The following is a 20,196-nucleotide window of genomic DNA, read 5'->3' as shown; positions in this document are numbered from 1 at the left end:
GAAAATTTTCCTCCTTGGGTTCTGGTTTTTTAATTTCCCCTTTTTTTCCCTTTTCCTTTTCCCCCCCAAAAAAATTCTTAAATAAATTTTTTTTTTTTTTTCCCTTTCCCAAACCCAAAAAATTTTTTTTTTTTTTGTCTCCCCCCCCCCTTGTTTTTTTTTCCCCCAAACCCAACCATTTTTCCCTTTTTTCCCCCAAAAAAAAAAAAACCCCCCTTTTTTTTTTTGGTCTTTTTCTTTTAAACCAAATTTTTTAAATTTTTTCCCTTTTCTGTTCTTAAAAAACCCTTTTAAATTTTTTTTTTTGGTCTTTTAATTTCCCCCCCTTAAATTTTTTTTTTTCCCCCTTGTTTCCAATTTTTTAAAATTTTTTTTTTAAATTTTTTTTTTTTTACAAAAAACCCAAAACCCTTAAATTTTATCCCTTTTTTTTTCTTTCCCGGGAAAAAAAAAAATTTTTTTTTTTTCCTTTTTGGGTTTTAATTCCCCCCTTTTTCCTTTTCCCCCTTTTAAAAAAATTTTTTAAACATTTTTTCTTTTTGGTTTTTTTCCCCCCCAAATTTCCCCCCTTTTTAAAACCCTTTTTTTTTGGTTCCCTTTTTTCCCCCCCCCTTTTTTTCCCCTTTTTTTTTTTCCTTTCCCCCCCCAAAAAAACTTAAAAATTTCTTTTTCTTTCCTTTTTTTTAAAAAAAATTTTAAGCCTTCTCAAATTTTTTTTTTTTTTTCCCCCCTCCCCCTTTTTAAATTTTTTGGGTTCCCTTTTTTTTTTTTTTCCCCCTTTTTTATTTTTTTTAAAAAAAAAAATTAAAGGGCTTTTTTTGTTTTTTGGTCCTTTTTGTTTTTTTTTTTTTTGGGTTCTTTTTTTAAATAAAAAATTTTTCCTTTTTTTTTTAAAAACCCCCCCCTTTTTTTTGGGAAAAATTTTTTCCCCTTTTTTTGGTTTTTTCCCAAAAAAAATTTTTTTAAATTTTCCCTTTTTTTTTTTTTTTTTCAAACCCCATTCTTTTTTTTTCCTTTTTTCCCCCTTTTTTTTTTCCTTTTTTTTCCCCCCTTTTTTTTTTTTTTTTTTTTTCCCCAACCCTTTGGTTTTCACACCCCCTTACCCTTTTTTTCAAAAATTTTAAATTTTTGTTTTGAAAACCCTTTTTAAAATTTTTTTTTTTTTTTTTTCCCCAAAAAAAAACCCCCCCCTCTTTCTTTTTTTTTTTTTCCTTTTCCTTTTTTTTTTTCCCACCAACCAACCCCAAAAATTAAAACCCCCAAAACACCCTTTCTTTTCCCCCCCCCCCCCTTTTTCCCCCCCCCTTTTTTTTCCCCCACAATTTTTCCTTTAAAACACCCCCTTTTTTAAAAACCCCCCTTTCCCCCCCTTTCCCTTTTTAAACCCCCTTTTTTAAACCCCCCCCCCAAAAAATTTTTTCTTTTTTTTTTTTTTTTTTTTTTCCTTTTCTTTTTCCTTAAATTTTTTTTTAAAAAAACCCAAAATTTTTCACCCCCTTTTTCCCCCCCCCCTTTTAAATTTCCCCTTCCCCCCCCCTTTTTTTTTTTTTTTTTTAAAAAAAAAAAAATTTTTTTTTTAAAACCCCCCCTTAAATACCCCCCCCCCCCCAAAAAAAAAAAACCCCCCCCTTTTTCCTCTCCCCCTTTTTTTTTTTTTTCCCCCCCCCCCCCCCCAAAAAAAAAAAAAAATTAAAAAAAAATTTTTAAAAAATTTTTTAAAACCCAAAAATTTTATAACATCAGAAAGTACATCTAGGATTTCTTTACTGGTAACACAATATTTTTCAAGTTTAACATTTGTTTATTCATAATTTTCTACTCCCTTCAATTGACTTAGTTTAAAACAAAATACAAGACAACAAAACAATTGTTCCTAAAGCAATGAAAAGCCTTTTATGTTGTCTGCTCAACCTCATTCCTTAGTCCAGCTTGTGTCTCTCAAAGCCCTAGAAAAATGAGAACTTCATCTCATGGTGAAAAATCTCAATTGCCTGCTTCAGCTAGATAATGATTCAAATAATTCTTTCAATTGTTAAATATTATAAAAATAGTTCATTTATAATATTCTATGACGAGGAAAGTAAAAATCAGTCTTTCTATCACATCAGCCTATATTTTATGACTGTATATGAATATAGGCCTAAATAATTTTAAAAGATTATTTGAGTAACTGATCCACAAAATGTAAACATGATAGGGAATTTTCTTCTTACTCAAGCTCATTTTATAAAACAGATCAGTACCTCCCACATAAACAACCAGTACTATTTTGAAGACAGAAGAGAGAATAAAATGAGCTTGTTCTTGTTTTTTGGTACCTATTCTATCAATAGGTCGTTTTTTACTTCATCTATTTTCCCTCTTTTTTAATTAATGTTTTTGCTTGGGACTAAAAAAAATTATCTTAAAATTTGTCATTTTGGTGCCTAAAATCAGACACTAAGCAAATGGCCCAGGAACTAACAGACTCATCCATAGAATCTTTTTCAGTTTCGTGATTCTTTTCATACATAGAAATTGGCTATGAATTGACTAATAGGAGAAGGATCTAGCATTTTGGGGGAGCTTTTCCCCAAAAAAGGGAAAATTCTTTTAGGAAGAAATAGTCATAGATGGGAAAATATTTCCCTGACAGCTTCCTGGAATACAGGCTTCAGCATATGTCAAACCCATCAGTTTGCATATGAGAAGCCTATTTTCTTGGCATTGTTCCCAGAAGTTCCAAAGTATAGTCCAGCTTAAAGCCTAACTTCCAGCATGTTTCCTTTGCTTGTGAGCCTGGCCTTCAAAATCCCTGATGAATCTTTTCTCTAAAATTAAACCATTTAAATGCCAGCTGCACATTCTACTCTAAAAGATGAATGTGTGATATATGCATAGATGTATATCCCTGTTTTGTTTTCAAGGAGAATATAATTCTATGAACATTGCCTTGAAATAAGAGGAGGAAGCGTTCTTTTGCCTTTCAAAATCAGCATCTAGTTTCCATGGTGACCAAACCACTGACTTTGGATAACTGATTAACCAAGGATCTAAGCAAGCTTCCTATTTCTCCTTTTATTCTTTCTAAATAGAATATCAATTGTAGATAGAATGAAGTAATTGGCCTTCTATGATTTGTATTGAGATCCTAGGACAAATCATGGCCAAGAGTATTATTCCTGGCTAATATGTGGCAGTGTCTACTGTCATGGAAATAAAATGCATTTCCTACATTTTATTATTATTACTTTTTAAAATTTATATAGGATTCATACTTTGCTTTTTAAAATATCACATAAACTTCACAAAGATACTGTCTTTTCTAATATATGATCAAAAGAAAATAGCAATGGTTAGTATATAATAGTGTTTTAAGACTTGAAAAGTGATTTATAAATATTATTTCATTTTATCTTCACAACAATCCAAAGAGGTAGGTGTTATTCTTATTATTTTATCAATGAGGAAAATGAAATAGGTATTTATCCAAGATCACACATCCAGTAAGTAGTAACCCAAGAATCAGTGCTTAAGGTACTGGTCCAGAATGAAACATATTCATCTATAAACAAAGGCAAGGTTGGGTGACTACTAGATATTTTGGTAGGTGGAAATCCTTAGACTTCCTTCTATACAGATAGTGTCACAGCTTTCCAAAAACTCCTCCATCAGAGCTATAATAGGTCAGATCAGAGTTATACTGTACCTTACTTTTTGTCTGCTCATTACCTATCTGTCTCTGGTACTAAGAAGATTCTTAATAAAATGTTTGTTATCCCAGCTTTTGGGATAAGAACTTACTGTTTGATAAAAATTGCTGGGAAAATTGGAAACTAATATGGCAGAAACTAGGCATTGATCCATACTTAACGCCGTACACCAAGATAAGGTCAAAATGGGTTTATGACCTAGGCATAAAGAATGAAATTATTAATAAATTAGAGGAACATAGGATAGTTTACCTCTCAGACCTGTGGAAGGGGAAGGTCTTTATGACCAAAGCAGAACTAGAGATCATTACTGATCACAAAATAGAAAATTTCGATTATACCAAACTGAAAAGTTTTTGTACAAACAAAACTAATGCAGACAAGATTAGAAGGGAAGCAATAAACTGGGAAAATATTTTTACAGTCAAAGGTTCTGATAAAGGCCTCATTTCCAAAATATATAGAGAATTAACTCTAATTTATAAAAAATCAAGCCATTCTCCAATTGAAAATTGGTCAAAGGATATGAACAGACAATTCTCAGATGAAGAAATTGAAACTATTTCTAGTCATATGAAAAGATGCTCCAAGTCATTATTAATCAGAGAAATGCAAATTAAGACAACTCTAAGATACCACTACACACCTGTCAGATTGGCTAAGATGACAGGAAAAAATAATGATGATTGTTGGAGGGGATGCGGGAAAACTGGGACATTGATGCATTGTTGGTGGAGTTGTGAAGCAATCCAACCATTTTGGAGAGTAGTTTGGAACTATGCTCAAAAGTTATCAAACTGTGCATACCCTTTGATCCAGCAGTGTTACTACTGGGCTTATATCCCAAAGAGATTATAAAGAAGGGAAAGGGACCTGTATGTGCACGAATGTTTGTGGCAGCCCTTTTTGTAGTGGCTAAAAACTGGAAACTGAGTGGATGTCCATCAGTTGGAGAATGTTTGAATAAATTGTGCTATATGAATATTATGGAATATTACTGTTCTGTAAGAAATGACCAACAGGATAATTTCCTGGAAAGGCCTGGAGAGACTTACATGAACTGATGCTGAGTGAAATGAGCAGGACCAGGAGATCATTATATACTTCAACAACAATACTAGATGATGACCAGTTCTGATGGATCAGGCCATCCTCAGCAACGAGATCAACCAAATCATTTCTAATGGAGCAGTAATGAACTGAACTAGCTATGCCCAGAAAAAGAACTCTGGGAGATGACTAAAAACCATTACATTAAATTCCCAATCCCTATATTTATGCACACCTGCATTTTTTATTTCCTTCACAAGCTAATTGTACAATATTTCAGAGTCTGATTCTTTTTTCTACAGCAAAATAACGTTTTGGTCAGGTATACTTATTGTGTATCTAATTTATATTTTAATATATTTAACATCTACTGGTCATCCTGCCATCTAGGGGAGGGGGTGGGGGGAGGGTAAGATGTGAAAAATTGGAACAAGAGGTTTGGCAATTGTTAATGCTGTAAAGTTACCCATGTATATATCCTGTAAATAAAAGGCTATTAAATAAAAATTAATTAATTAATTAATTAAAAAAAAAAGAAGTAAATGGAATAAAATGTTTGCTGAATCAGTACTAGATGTCCAGTGATCATTTATGTAATATCAGTCATACAGCTTTTAGTGCTAGGGTTTTAACCTGGGATACATAGATACTTTATAGGGAATCTATGAACTTGGATGGGAAAGAATTACATTTTTTTCCTTTTCACTAATCTCTAAATGAAACATTTAGAATTTTCTTCAAATATTTTAAAACATTTTCCTGACAAGGGACCACAGGCTTCTACCAGACTGGCCTAGAGGCCTAGGACACACACAAAAAACTGAACAGGGTGATGATTCCAATTGTGCATCTGAAAGATCTGAAACTAAAGACAAATTTTAGAAAATGTGGATTCTTTGTAAAAAAAAAAACCATTCTTCTTTGCCTGAAATTGTGATAATGCTAAGCACTCACCTAATATTTGGGGATAGTAGTAACTCACTCCCCTGTTGATCAAGTTTAAGAGCTTCATTGCTATCCAATTTCACATTTAGTTTCTACCCATGAGGAATATTAAGAACATTTACTTGGATCTAGCATTTAGTGAAAAGAGAACTGAAATGAGATATATGGATCCTGAGTTCAAATCTAGCTTTGTTACCCACTATCTCCATGAGCTCAGTATTTCACCTATCTTACTATTTTCTTCATTGTCAAAATGAGGGTTTTGTCCTGGATGATTTCTTTGGAATTTCTGATGTAGAAGATAAGACTTAGCTGGAGTAAGATGGCTCTCTGATGGCTTTCTAGGTGGAAGAAAGGATTAAACTTGGCCTCCTTGGATCCCAAAACAGAAGAACAATGAGTGGATGTTATAAAGTTTGATATATAAAAGTGGGAAGGATTTCCTTCAAAGATAATGTATTTCTCCTCACTGGCGAGACTTCATAGAAAAGCTAGATGATAAAGTTTCAGACTTGGTAGCCTTTGCAGTTTCCCTCAACTCTGAGAGTCTGTAATCTCTTCCTTTCTATCTCTAAATCTTGTCCAAAACCCATGCTGGATATCTACAATGTCTTTCCTCACCCAGTCAGTTCTCTCCCATCATTAAGACAGCTCCTGAAAGTCTGCTTCCTTTAAAAGCCTTCCTGAATTAATCAGAGGTGCTATTTATTGTCTTTCCCTGACTGATTTGGACATGGATTTCCTCCATTCTCTGATTACCATAATTACGTGCTAACACTTGCCTTCAGCCCCAAAACACATTTGATTTGTATGTTATATAAATATCTCACTATGTATAGTATTAATTTAATGCTTCTATTCTGCTTTGACTTTCACATGGATTTTCATCTATGTCTATGACTTTAGATTATGTACTCCTAGAAGATATAAACTTAATGTATTTCTTTTTAAATCCTGCTTAGTGCCATGCCATGCATTTAGGTGTTTAATAATTTAATGACAGATTTTTCAAATTTTATTTATTTAAAGCTAAATTCAAAATAAGAAAAAGAACAAATAGAAAAAAAAGAAAAAGGAAAAAATAAAACATTGTCATATTTCCAGCAGAATATCAGGGAGGATTCAAAATATGTAACAAATTTCCATTTTAAGAAAGCATGCATAATAATAGAAGATATTATATTTATGAATTTCCATCTTTGCTTTCTTAGGTTATTCTTTTGTTCTCTGCTGGGCACTTTTTACTTTATTCTTTTTTTCTCTTTTCATCTCCCCTACTTCCATCAAGCAGGCTACAGTTAAGTACAGATATATATATATATATACACACACACATTCACTTACACACACCCTCAAATGCATACATATATATACACAGATATATGTATACATATATCTTGCTTGTATATACATACACACACATATATATGCATTTATACATACATAAACATTCATCTAAAACAATATTAATATGGCTAAGATATAATATAGATATCTCTTTTGATTGAATCTTTAAGTTTGACTTTGAAATCAAGTTCCCTCTCTACTTTTCTATCCCTAATTCTTCTATTTTTTTCCCACTCTTTGACTTGCTTTTCTAATACTTAACTCCTTCTCCCACCTTTGTATCCCTCCCTCAACCTCTCCCTTCACTCTCTCTCCCCCCATTTATCCTATTCCCACTTAATGACATATTTTAAAAAACAACAATATATATTTCCCTAAGGAAGAGTCTAAAAGGACTACATGGGCATAGTAGGACATTTGAGTTGGATATCTCACATTCAGAACTACAGCACTGCCCTTATTCAAACCCTACTTTCTTGTTAGAATTTCATCAGACATTCACACTGAAAAAGAGAGGAAAGGAAAACGTATTAATAAAATCTGAAGAGCAGGATATATTGAGGGATACATAAGAAGCCACTGAACAAAAAAAAAAATTTAAATATCAATGACCTCATCAGCTTCATCTCTTTTTGCCTCATAATTCTTTTCCAATGTCCAACCAATATTGAATCAATCAATAATACTTCTCCATCAATTTTTCCTTAGAAATATTCTTGATAACTATCCCTTTGTCCATCTTGTTTTAATGCCTTAGCTATTGAAATAACTTCCCATATGGTCTCCTTCCCCGTTTTCTTTCTCCAATTTATCTTATACACTGCTGCCAAGTTAACATTTCTCAAACAAAATCAAAACTTCCATTGACATCCTATTGCTCCTATTACAGTTGTAGAAAACTCTTCATCCTGGAACCTCCTGCCACATGACACTTTTCATATTAGAAGTACCCTCCCCCCTGCAGCCTTTCCTTCTGATTAACCGATTCCTCCCAGAACCTCCATCCTAAGGCTCAGGTTTGCCGTGGCTTCCTTCGTCTCAAGGCTGCATGCCTGTCTCTCCAGCCTTTGTCTTTTCACTTTTTCCACTTTGGCAATGGGACTTTATTCAGTCAGAGCAGACAGCAAGAAATTCCTAGGTATCCCAGAGTTCCAGCTTCATTTTCCTCTCTCCCTACTCCCTATTCTCTCTGTTCCCACTCTGTCACTTCAGGAAAAATAGAAACAGGGAAGGAAAGAGGAATTTTTGTGATGAAGGAAGTAGTCTCCACTGGACCCACCTTCCAACTTTGTAGATTTGGCTGATCAGGGATACTGGGATGCTCTGAGAGCATCTTCTCCAGACTTCTACCATGCCCCAGTGCTAGGTACCTTCCTGTCTCTTTTGCCACCCCATTTTCAGCTTCCTTTTATTTGTTGCCTTCCTCAAATAGAATGTACAATCCTAATGCCCAAGATAGTCTTTCTGTTGGAATTTTTATTCCAGTGCTTAGCATAGTGCCTCAAACAGAATAAACACTTACTACATGCTTATCTACTTATCTATGATATAAAAACCAACTTTTTAGCTTTGGCACTCAGCCTTCTGTTATTTAGTCCCATCCTCAATGTCCAGATTTATCTCATATTACTTGGCTATTTCTTGGTAATAGTTCATATTACCAACTGTTATGCCACAGTTCTCTTTTATTGTTTTTATTGTCCTGACTCAGTTTCCATAATTATCCTGACCAAGTCCTGACTCAGTTTCTCTGCTTCTCAGTCCTGCAAGACCTGCCCTCCCTCTTTATTAAAATATTTGATAAGGATAAAAGATCTTATGTTTTAGACTATCAGAATGCTTCTCCCCCTCCCAAGCTATTGGAATGTCAGCTACCCTCTTATCAAGATGCCTTACCCCATGCCCAGGTGCCTCCCCCTGATTATGTCATCTCATCTCAGGAGGCTCACTGCACCCTGTCAGTCCCGCTCTCAGTACCCTGACTCCGCCCCTGCCTCAGTCTACCCCCTGCATCTGAGCCACATGTTATATGTCTTTGAGAACTCACATTGTTTGCTGGATTCTTGGAGATGATAGTCTCATTCAGCCCTGGGGCCAAACCATGGAGCCATCTGATCCCAGTAAATCTCTCCATTTAATAAACTATTAAATACTCTCTAATCTCTATCTTGCTCAGTTTCTCCGGCATTACAAGATCATGTTTCAGCCAAATTGCTTTGTCATATCCTGAAATACCTTAAGACTTTTCTGCCACTTTACTTTTTCTTTGTTCCATCCCGTCCATTTGATACCCTTCCCTTTATAGGACCATACGTTGAGAGCTAGAAGGGACTTCTCAGATTATACATTCTACTCCTGTTCCTTTATACAGATAAGGAAGCAGACTCAGAGAGGAAATGATGTGATCAAGATCACACAGATAATATGTGGTAGAGCTGGGATCTGAATCAGCATCTTCTGATTCCAAAGCTAGCCTTCTTCCATCATACCAAAAACCTTCATTCTATCCAAATTTAAATTAAAATATCACTTCTTAAACTTTTCCTATCATGGCCTTAGTAATCTTTTTTTCTGAATTTCCTTAGTACTTTGTAATTTTCATTTGATAAAATTAATCAAATGCCATCTTATGAAATTTCTGATCATTTATCCCAGGAGATGGCAAAATATGATCTGAGGGCCAACAGCTCATGGTCTCTATTTATAAGTTAGATGAACTGAGGAAGGCTGTTACATTTTAAAATACAATAAAACTTTACTTAGAAATATTAAAAAAAATTGTTAGTTCATGAAATATGAAAAAACAGCCTGGAGCCCATAGGCTGTAGTTTGCTGATCTTGGATGTTATTTAGCTTTTGTGTTAGTTTAAATTTTTTTACACATATATATCTTTTCTAACTACAGTCTAAGTTCTTTAAAGGTAGAGATTTATACTTTTTTTGAATTTCTTAAATCTCTTAATAGCATCTTGAATGTAGTAGCTTTTGAGATATTTGTTGATTATACATGTCAAGAAACTGAAGAGTCAACAATGGAGATTGGCTAGATACAGGTCAAATCCAGTTACAATGAATATAACCTGAACAAAAATTTTATATTTTACATCAGAAAGACATTTTGCTGGCCCACAATAACAGCTTGTGATGTCACTATTATTATGCATTAGGTGCTTTGCCCAAAACATAAATTTGTATAAATAATATTTTTATGTATACTATAAGAACTATACTTTCACTGAAAAAAAATCCATGTATTAGTGACTTTAAGTTAAAATAATGATACTAGATAATACACCAAATCAGCCTCAGTATTATAGAAAGGAAGTGAGCTTTCTAAAAGAAAGAGAGAGAGAGAGAGAGAGAGAGAGAGAGAGAGAGAGAGAGAGAGAGAAGTTAAGCATCCTTCATCAAGGAGAGAGCCAGATGATGGCTCCTAACAGCTGAAAAAAGGGTATTGGAAAGGTCAGAAAATGTTAGGACCTACAGAGACACCCAGAAAACAATGTATAAAGTTCAAATAGTTAATGCAGAATAGAGAAAATTATCCATCAGCAGAGGATATTGTTAGTCCTGTAACATTAAAGGTAACAAACATGTAGGTTTCTAACATATACCCCATTATGCATATTCTTGATATATATATAATCTATCTTTTATGTCTATTTTTTAGCCACATCTTCTCCCTGTACATCACTGCCCCGCCTATAGGAGATGTACACCAGTGTGTGCATAAAGATTTTTTTCTATTTGCTTTGGAAGGTGGATTAAATGTATTGTTCTGAACTCTGTCCTCTGGCTGGTTAGTAAAAGAGTATATACATTAGTGGAGTTAATGGTTCTGAGTAGATGCTGACCATTGAAAATAAGGGTAGTTTTTCTAGGGTTTTACATACACAAAAGGGGGAGTTGCAGGAACTAAAATTATAATTTTAATTATTTTAAATATTTACTTTAAGGAGCATTCTGCTGTTTAATTCTTTTATATAAACTCTATAGACTGTTAAATGAACTACTGTATGTTGTTTGTACCAAAGTTAAATTTCTAAGTTATTAAGAATTCCTAGGAATTTTATATAACTAGATATTTAAAGCAATTAGACTATATAAGCAATTTTTCTTAAGGAAATAACTGTTTAGGTACTTAGGAAATGAGGAAGTCTGATTTATAACAAGATGTTATTTTTCTTTCAAATAAAATTCTACCCCTCTGTTGTTAGTAACTCCTAAAATAACCCTTCTCTGACTGTGCTACCCTATGACATTACTATTCTTTCTTTTCCTTTAAACTTTACTATCTTTTTTTGGATCAGAACGCATTTCATTGGTATAGGGATGATTACCTATGGCACTAGAGATTAAAGGATTTGCTGAGAGTCACACAGTCAGTGTTTATAAGAGGTGGGACTTTAAACTAAAATCTTCTTGACTCCAAACTTAATTCTATTCCACCACTCCTTAATATTTAACTCTTGTAATCTATTTTCTACCCTATCATTTTAAACTACTCATGATCAGAAGTAATCATCAAATCGAAGAATCTCAATATCAGCAGATAATTTGGTCTGAACCCTATACCAAGAATGAATTCTTTCCACAACTCTCCTAACAATAGTCAGATCAGGTCTCTGCTTAAATAAGCGCTTCCAATAGTGCTCTTAATAATTTAACACAAAAAGATACCAGGACTAAGGTTTGACCCCTATGAAGTATAAACACCTCCAGGCTAATACTGCTGAAATAATTTAATGCAATAATTTAGCACTTCTCAAAGTAATTTCTCTTTCCATTTTTAATCTCTATGGACAAATAGACTAATTCTAAACATTATTTCTCATGACAGACTTTCAAGTACTTCAAGATAGCATGCTTTGCTCTCCTCTGGATGTGTTCAACTTAAGCAATGTTATAGAGAAGGTCTGACAAGGGTAGAGGTACAGCAGGTCCATTATGTCTCTGGACACAATACTTCCATGATTCTATATGATACAATATGATTAAGAACTGGAAGGAAGTTTAGCGATTGTTCCAGTCCAACTTACTATTCTGAGAGGTAAGAAAATTGAGGTTACCTATCCAACTTTATATAGATTGAAAGTAGCAGAATTTTTGTTCAAATCCAGGCACTCTAACCCTAAATCAGGTATTTCTGCCCTCTCCCCCCCCCCCATTTCAGCACTAGATTTTTTGGAAAGCCACATTTTACTGTATTTGTTTTATATATCCTAATAGATTGTAAGTTTCTTGAGAAAAAGACTTATTTTGCTCATTTATATTCCTTATAACATATAATTAATAAATGTTTAATGTAAAGATAATTCTGATAACCACCTTCATGCTGCTCCAATGAACATTCATCATTCTATTTTTCTACCATAAAACTCTCCACTGCTTGACCAAGATTACTGAAAATCTGCTTAAAAATGCAAAGTATACAAATTGGATTATTTTCTGTATTTTATAAGATGCCTAACGTCAGATACATGAGGGATATCTTCACAGTATCCTTATAACATTGATTTCTGAAAAAAATCTAACTACAAAGACATGCTGGTAAACACATGTTAGTGCACTGAATACTTTCCTCAGTTCTTGTTTATATATTTTTTATTCCTTATAATAAGTTAAATTACTTATTTACTAAATAACATGTTACTAAACTTTTATTCCAACACTGTAATGCAGCAAATGGTCATATAATTAACATCATGCATATGGCAGATCTTAAAATTGCTTCCTGGAAGGAAAAGATTGGGAAATATTTTGGTAAAAAGAAGTTTCATTAATTGAAAAGAATAAAAATGAAGTGACCTAGTTCCACTGCATAAACATATATAGCTGCTGTATCAGAGTGAGATCTGATAAGTTGCAGGAAAGTTGGACGCAGACTGAATAGGTACTGCTTCCTTTTTTTTCCTACCTGAAACTCTGGTCCAAGTTTAGTGTCTTAGTATTGAGATGAAGCAATAGTTACATGAAGAAGAAATATTAGACCCTAATGACTACAGCTCTACTTTCTCTTTTTTAGGCAAGATCATCACACATTTTTCATCATTTAAAGAAAATTTTTGTTTAATAACAGTATTTTATTTTATACAAAAACATTGCCATTCTCCTCATAGCTAAAGGCTTACAGGCCTGTTTTGCTGGGATGACATTCTTTTTTTAACTTGGAGCAATAGAATTCATTATACTAACGTCCCAGGATGACAAAATAATGGGTATACATCATTAAAGTTCACCGTGATGACTCTGGCTTGTTGAATTAGAGCTGGGATAATGAATGGATGTAAATTTTCTCCATTAAGAGCACTGGTAGAGAAACATGGGGACAAGAAAGCAGGAGGCATATTGGGAGTTCACAGAAGCCACATTTTGGCCATATTTTTTTTTTCTGTTAATGGAAGTCTTAACCTTAAGTTGTTCACCCTGGTCCACTCTGAAAAGAACTAAAACTCCCAAACTAATGCTTTAATAGCATGAAGTGCCACATGCAATCCTATGTTACATGTAAGGAACCAGGGTTAAGATATCCCAACAAAGTCTCCTTGAAAAGCCCACAACACTTCATTCTGAAAGTAAATGGTTTTCATGAATGAATATATACATATATATATTTACACACATACATGTGTAAACACACATACATATGTGTGTGTGTGTATATATATATATACGTATATATGTATATTGCAAAACTTTTTTTACTGATCAATTAACTTCACATTTAGGGGGAAAATCTATTTTCTCAGTAAGCATTCATTATTTGTCAGATGTTTGTTGATTCCATAATTTTAAGTGTTCTCCAAGAAAAGTTATATGACAAAAGTATTAAAATTAGGTTATTTTTAAAATCTTTTTTGTTTCTCAAATGAAAAGTTAGTAAAATAAATTTTCTCTATAGTGCTTCAAAATGAAGGGGATCCTTATTCACTAGAGGTGCTAGATTTTTTTAGTATAGAGCTAAAACTGAGTATTTTTTAAAGCAATATCAAGTATACTATATACCAGGAAAAGAAATACTTTTGTGAAATTAAAAGCAAACTTTTTTCAAATTCTTCATTTCAACATCTAATTTAGGAGGAAGTGACAAAAACAAAGAAAATCAAATCAGCACTGAACTTTGGTTTAAAAATGAGAAAGAGTATTTACCTCCTAGCTATCATTTCACGTAAGATATAATGAAATACAAAAATGAACATATTTATAATGACAAATGTAATAGTCAAAGGTGAAAGAAATACATTTCTCAGTTAATGTCTTATTTTAGGCTAGAGAGAATCTCTGAATTGCTAAATGTAGAAAAACTAGTACCATGGGATTTCAGATACACATGAGTTGTACTGATTTTTAACAAGGTACGAAGATATATCAGTCCCAAAACAGTCACAGGCTATTCATATTACTTAGGCTAATTGAGCCCTTCCACTACACTAATTATACATGAGTGTTAGAAGTAGAAGGATCCTTTATGATCAAACATAAGGCTTGTGGTAAAGGAATGGGGATGCACAGTACAACTTAATTACAATATTTATGTTTAATAATCCTAAATTGGCCAATGATCTAGCTATCCATGTTCTTCATCAATAATCTCAACTCATATGACTTTTGAATTTTTGCAATTCTCCCTCCAATCAATTAAATCTTTCCTCTCCCCACCCCCACTCCTTTTTAAAAAGAACTATGGCTTAGCTAGCATAGGCCAACATTTTTAATTTTTTAATTTAACAGTCTTAGAGCTGTCTGGATGAAGTATGTCATAGTGAGAAGTGGAGAATCTGAAGGTGAGTATAGGAAAGATGCAGCCAGCACACCTCTGAGACTGCCTTCTGATTTGTGAAGCACTAGGGTTTTTCCAAGAGTAATACAATCTAAATCCCTTCAATCCAGTCATTGGTTATTGATTTCAGGAATGCTGTTTGGCTTGTTCCTCCTGAAGTGTTGAAACAAAGCTGTTACTAAACTACTCCATGCTTACAAAGAGCATGGAGTTCAAGAAGGCTCTCTTAACATGCCCAAGATTGATGCTGCAGAGAAGAAAAACAAAATCATTTAATCCTTGTTATTCCAGTTGTTTATAAACACACATACACATACCCACAATCCCTGAGATTCACAAAAAGTAAAGTGCATATTACTAAAAATATATGATTTAGAAGCATTTAAAGATAAATACTACAATTCAGAAGAAACAATTATTTTGATGTTTTCTTAGAAAAGTGATTGCCTATGATAAAGAATTTATAATGTACCAATGAAAGGAGAAATAATAACTAGTTCCCATTCTAAAAACACCAAGGTACAAAAAGTCTGTTTTTCCCCACAAATTTATTTTTTCACAACTTAATTTTTAAAATTATACTTCATAAACTGGTTCAAGAAATGTATCTCTCTTCTGATTTTACAGATGGAGAAACTGATGCTCAGAAAGACAAAAGGATTTTCCCAATATTTGGGAAACAAAAAAGCATTCTTTGAACCATGTTCTTGGACTACAATTCAAGTAATTTTTCTGCTACAATACACTTTCACACTGATATTCATTAGTCACAGTTTATCTGTAAGCAACCCTCCACATTCTTAACACCATTTAGCAACATTATTGATTTACCATGTAATTCCTATTTTGCAAGGTCTTTACAATTTTTATAAGATTTCTCTTTTATTCTCTTGTGAAAAATCAGCATTTTCTCATAAATTTAAATGAAGCAATATCTTGGATAAATCAGAACAATGAGATTTCTTTATTTGTGTAGGTTAGTAAGGTTTGGGTCTACCTCAAACATAGAACACCTATCCTGGGAAATGTTCTCCTTTTACTCAGATAACTGGTTAGTAATTTGATGATTGTGTAGAGTCTTTTCAGTCCCTAATGGATTAGAAAGCATTGTGATATGAAGGAAAGGACAATGAAACAAAGATTTAGAAGATCTAAGTTTGTGTCCCAATACTGCCAGTTTTAATTGTATAAATGTGAGTTAATTAATTTTTCTGAACCTCGGTTTTTTATTTTGATGAGCTTGCAATAAATCACCCATAAGGTCCCTTTTTTTAGTCTTAGAATTTGAATGATCCTGATGTAGATATGGAAACCCAAAGTAAGAATAAAGTAGAAGTGCTACTGGTAACCAAAATAAAAAAGAGCAGAATTGGACAAGTCTGCCCATGAAAGGGAAATGTAGCACCCCTGTATAGGTGCAGTGATGAAACAGGGTTTCTCTAGAGAAAATATGGAGATGACTGAAGGAAAATCTTATGCTAGATTGGGCATCTTCCCATCCAATCACAAAAAGCAAATGGCAAGTTCAAGTCCATATGGCAGAGTCATATTTAGATTCAAACTCTTGAATTCAAAAAGTCCAGTTTTTAGTTAATTATTCTATTTTGCCCATTTACTTAAATACAAAGATCATGTCCCTTGATTTTATATCATTTGTCAGATTCTAGGCTAGAAGGTACATTAGAAGTTATTTAGCACAATTCCCTCATTTTACAGAACTGAAGCTCAGTTAGTAATTAGCTAGTTTAACGTAAGTAAATTTAGAAGGCAGCCCATTCATTGTTCTACAATGCAACTTTTGAGATAATTGAAAATGTAAAGCAAAATCATGATATGCTGCAAAGAGCATCAAAATTATAATAAAATCACTTTGTTTGGAGTTCTGGCTCTGACACTATCCATGTGATGAAAAAAGCAATTTCAACTTCTTTGAACTTGTTTCCTCATATTTACTTCAAGATTTTCATCACTTACTTGCTTTAAGTCAGGTTCTACATAGTTTAATCAAGGAAAGCATGGTATAAGAGACAAAATGCTGTATATATATAATCTTTTATTATGGGACATTTACTAAAAAACTAGGAAGACTCAAATCTGGTTTATTTCTCTAATTAATAATGAAGCCACAACCAAAAGACTTACCAGGCATTTGTGATGTTGTGAACAGGTCTGACCCAAAGCAGAACTGTAGTAGTGAGAAGGAAATCTTGAGACTTTTGGCAAAACAGATGAAAAATTAATTGAAAAGCTCTGATTTGCTAAGGTAGTAGCTTCATAAGAAGGAACAACTTTGGCATAATATCTGACAGGCTGATCAGCATGTAAAGAATTTAGAGAAAGCATTTCAGTGGGAATAATCTTATACATATCACCAACAGCATTTTGCGAAGTGGAGCTAGAATGACCTTTAATAGAAAAAGGAAAAAAAATTAATATAAACAACTAAAGCTCTGACCTTTTATGTTTAAAAGTATTATGGTTAATTTTCTTTATATTGTGCTGCACATTTGCCCCATTGAAACAATCAAATACTGGTACTATTCAAAAGAAATATACAATATTGAAGAATCTAAAATAGTAAGACAGTAGATCTGCCTCTATAGAAATTTTACGAAGGAAGAAATTTTAATAATAAATTTGAAAAAGGAATAAAGGAAGGAAAAAGAAATGCTCTGGTAGGGGACATCCAAGCCAACAGTGGGAAATGGATAAGCTCCTGACACAGTTCACAGAGCTGTCATGGAGGCAGAATATAGTTGTGATGGGAGATTTCAACTTTCTGGACATCGTCTTACAAATTCTTAAACTTGTCTTGATGATGAGTTCCTATTTTAGAAATTAGAGGAAATCATTGTAGATTTGATTCTTATCAGTTAAATGGTGCAAATTATCAGAACCTTGGAAAAGATAATAATATAATACTTAAATTTGTGACAAATAAGAAGGGAAATATTGGGGATGGGGTGAAATTGTACTTTAGAAAAGTCAGATTTTTTTTCAAAGTTCAATAACATAAAAGGTAGGGTAAAAGCTACCTCAAGAATGATGGAAAGCTCTCAATAATGAAAAAGGGAAGTGACATTACAACTTACTTTGATGATGGAGAAAAAGTGGAGGTATTTTAAAAACTTTAAAGAAATAGATATTAACTTGAAGAAAGGTTTCTAATGAAATAACCCAAAGCTCTGGTAAGTATTTTTAATCAATGATTTTTGCAAACAGATAATTAAGAAAGGCAGACAGCATGGTGTAGTGAAAAAAGCACCAGCTATAGAGTCAGAATACCTGCATTCAAGTCTTATGTCTGATACTTGTTATGTATTTGACTTTGGATAACCTCTTAAGGCTTCAGTTTCCTCATCTACCAAAAGAGGGAATTGTCCTAGATGGTCTTTATAGTCTCTAAATCTATAATCCAATTGCAAGCTTTGCTGAAGCTGGGGCAGCTAATGCTGTATAACAGAATCAAAATATAAAAAGGTCTAGAGATTGGAGCTGTTCAATTTGAGTTATACCAATTAGTAGTATATCAAAAGGAATGCTTTGCATCAATGGAATAGTGAATTTTCTTAAATTTTAGATATTCAGAAACTAGAAGACCATTTATTTATAATAACTAAAAAAATGTATGAAGCAATCAAAAAAGTCCCTCAAGGTTCTTCAGGGAGCTTATGTTCTAATGGAAAAGATGACACCTAAAAACATAGGCAAAACAACAACTGACTGGATTGTGGAGTGGTGGTTAAGAATTGAGAATAACATCATGGTCATAGTCCAATGGAAATATCCTCCACAGAAATGAAGTTCAGAAGACGAATTCTGTTTTAAATACACTGTATTTGAGTTATATATGGAATATTAAATTTAAAATGCCTAACAGAAAGGTACAAATGTATAACAGCAGCTCTGGCAAGAGATTAAATCTAGATATATAGATTTAAGAATGATTTGCAGAAAGATCATAATTAAACCCACACAAACTGATTAAAGAGTACATATAGAAAAAAGAAATGGGGCAGAACCTTGCAATACATCTAGAATTAGGAGGTATGTGAATGTTGAATTAAAAAGGGAAACAAAGAAGAAAGACTTGGGCAAGTAAAAAGAGAAAAAAGAAAAAAATCTTTTTTATTAAAATCCAGGGAAGAGAACCTATAAAGGATGAGAGATAGGTAGCACATCTGATGCTGCAGTGGGAAGAAAGATGAGCATGGAGAAAAGGTCATCAGAGCTGCAATTCATGGACCATTAGGAACCCTAGCAGAGAGTAGTTCCATAGAACATCACAATTTGAAAGGACCACAGAGATCATTTAAATTCAACTCTTTATTTTATAACATCAAAATGAAGCATCAAAAGGAAAAGTGACTTGATTAGAGTTTTACCTGATGTTATATATATCTTAAAGACATAATCTTGTCTAATATCCTCATTTTAGAAAAAAAAAAGCATCAAGCAATGATAAGTTGTATAATTGTGATAAAGTCAAATTTAGAACCCAAGTCTTTTGACTTCAAATCTAATGCTCTTTTCATTATCATTCTTTCAATGATACTGTAGAAGAACTTGATATTTGTGATATTGATTTGACTAGAAAGCCTTTGTGGCTCTATCAAACTCTATGATTCTAAAGAAAATACACAACATTAAGGAACTCCACTTACTAGCTATGGGATCTAAATGAAAGCACTTGACCTGTAAGAATCCCATTTTCAAAGCTGTAAAATGAGGACAAACACTTGAACTCGTTTTTGTACAATGTCTATAAGTATCTAGTGATAAGGAACATATATTTATTTATATCAATGTGCATCCTGAAAGTTAAACTTTGGGTGACATTAATAGGAAAAATGAAGAAAAAGGATTGGTGCTCTTCATCTTTGGACTTTTATACATCCTCAAAAATAGAAAACTGGGGATATTCTAGGATCTCAGGGGTTACCTACTGAAACATATAACTGAACAGGAATTCCTTTTATAAGATCCTTGGCAAGTGGTCACAAAATATCTGATTAAAAACATTTGGTGATGGGTAAGCCACATGTTGGAGACCAAGCCATTTTGAGGCAGGTCAGATTGTGTGGAAATTTTCCTTTACATCAACTTTTAATCTGCTTTTTTGCAAATTCCAACTACTACCTCTTGTACTGCTCCCCAATACTATGTAAGAGGGAGTTTAATCATTTTTCCCCACGATAATCCTGTAAATAGTTCAAGTTCATTTTCAATTTCAAGACAATTATCATTTCCCCTTGAAACCTTCTCTGAGTTAAACTCCTGTTCTTACCACTTGTTCTTCTTCCATGTAGTTTTCAATTCCCTCACAATCCCAATTACCCCTCTCTACATGAGTGTTAGTTTGATAATGTCCTCAACAAAATG

At 33.2% G+C, this 20,196-nt stretch overlaps 1 protein-coding gene across 1 annotated transcript in view; it reads right to left on the bottom strand.

The window, feature by feature from the left end:
• Window positions 1-10,402: 10,402 nt before the first annotated feature.
• SOHLH2 (spermatogenesis and oogenesis specific basic helix-loop-helix 2) overlaps window positions 10,403-20,196 on the bottom strand; it is a 62,170-nt gene continuing 52,376 nt past the window's right edge. Inside the window, exons 10-11 of the mRNA XM_031960700.1 lie at window positions 16,957-17,219; window positions 10,403-15,061 (exon numbers count right to left, since the gene is read on the bottom strand). Coding sequence (XP_031816560.1) covers window positions 15,041-15,061; window positions 16,957-17,219 — 284 coding nt within the window. The 3' untranslated portion in view covers window positions 10,403-15,040. The remainder of the gene's footprint in view (window positions 15,062-16,956; window positions 17,220-20,196) is intronic.

The sequence above is a fragment of the Sarcophilus harrisii genome, chromosome 3 (genome assembly GCF_902635505.1).
Source record: "Sarcophilus harrisii chromosome 3, mSarHar1.11, whole genome shotgun sequence".
NCBI lineage: Eukaryota > Metazoa > Chordata > Mammalia > Dasyuromorphia > Dasyuridae > Sarcophilus > Sarcophilus harrisii.
The sequence above is the reverse complement of the archived record's forward strand: the minus strand, read 5'-3'. Positions and strand labels throughout refer to the sequence as shown.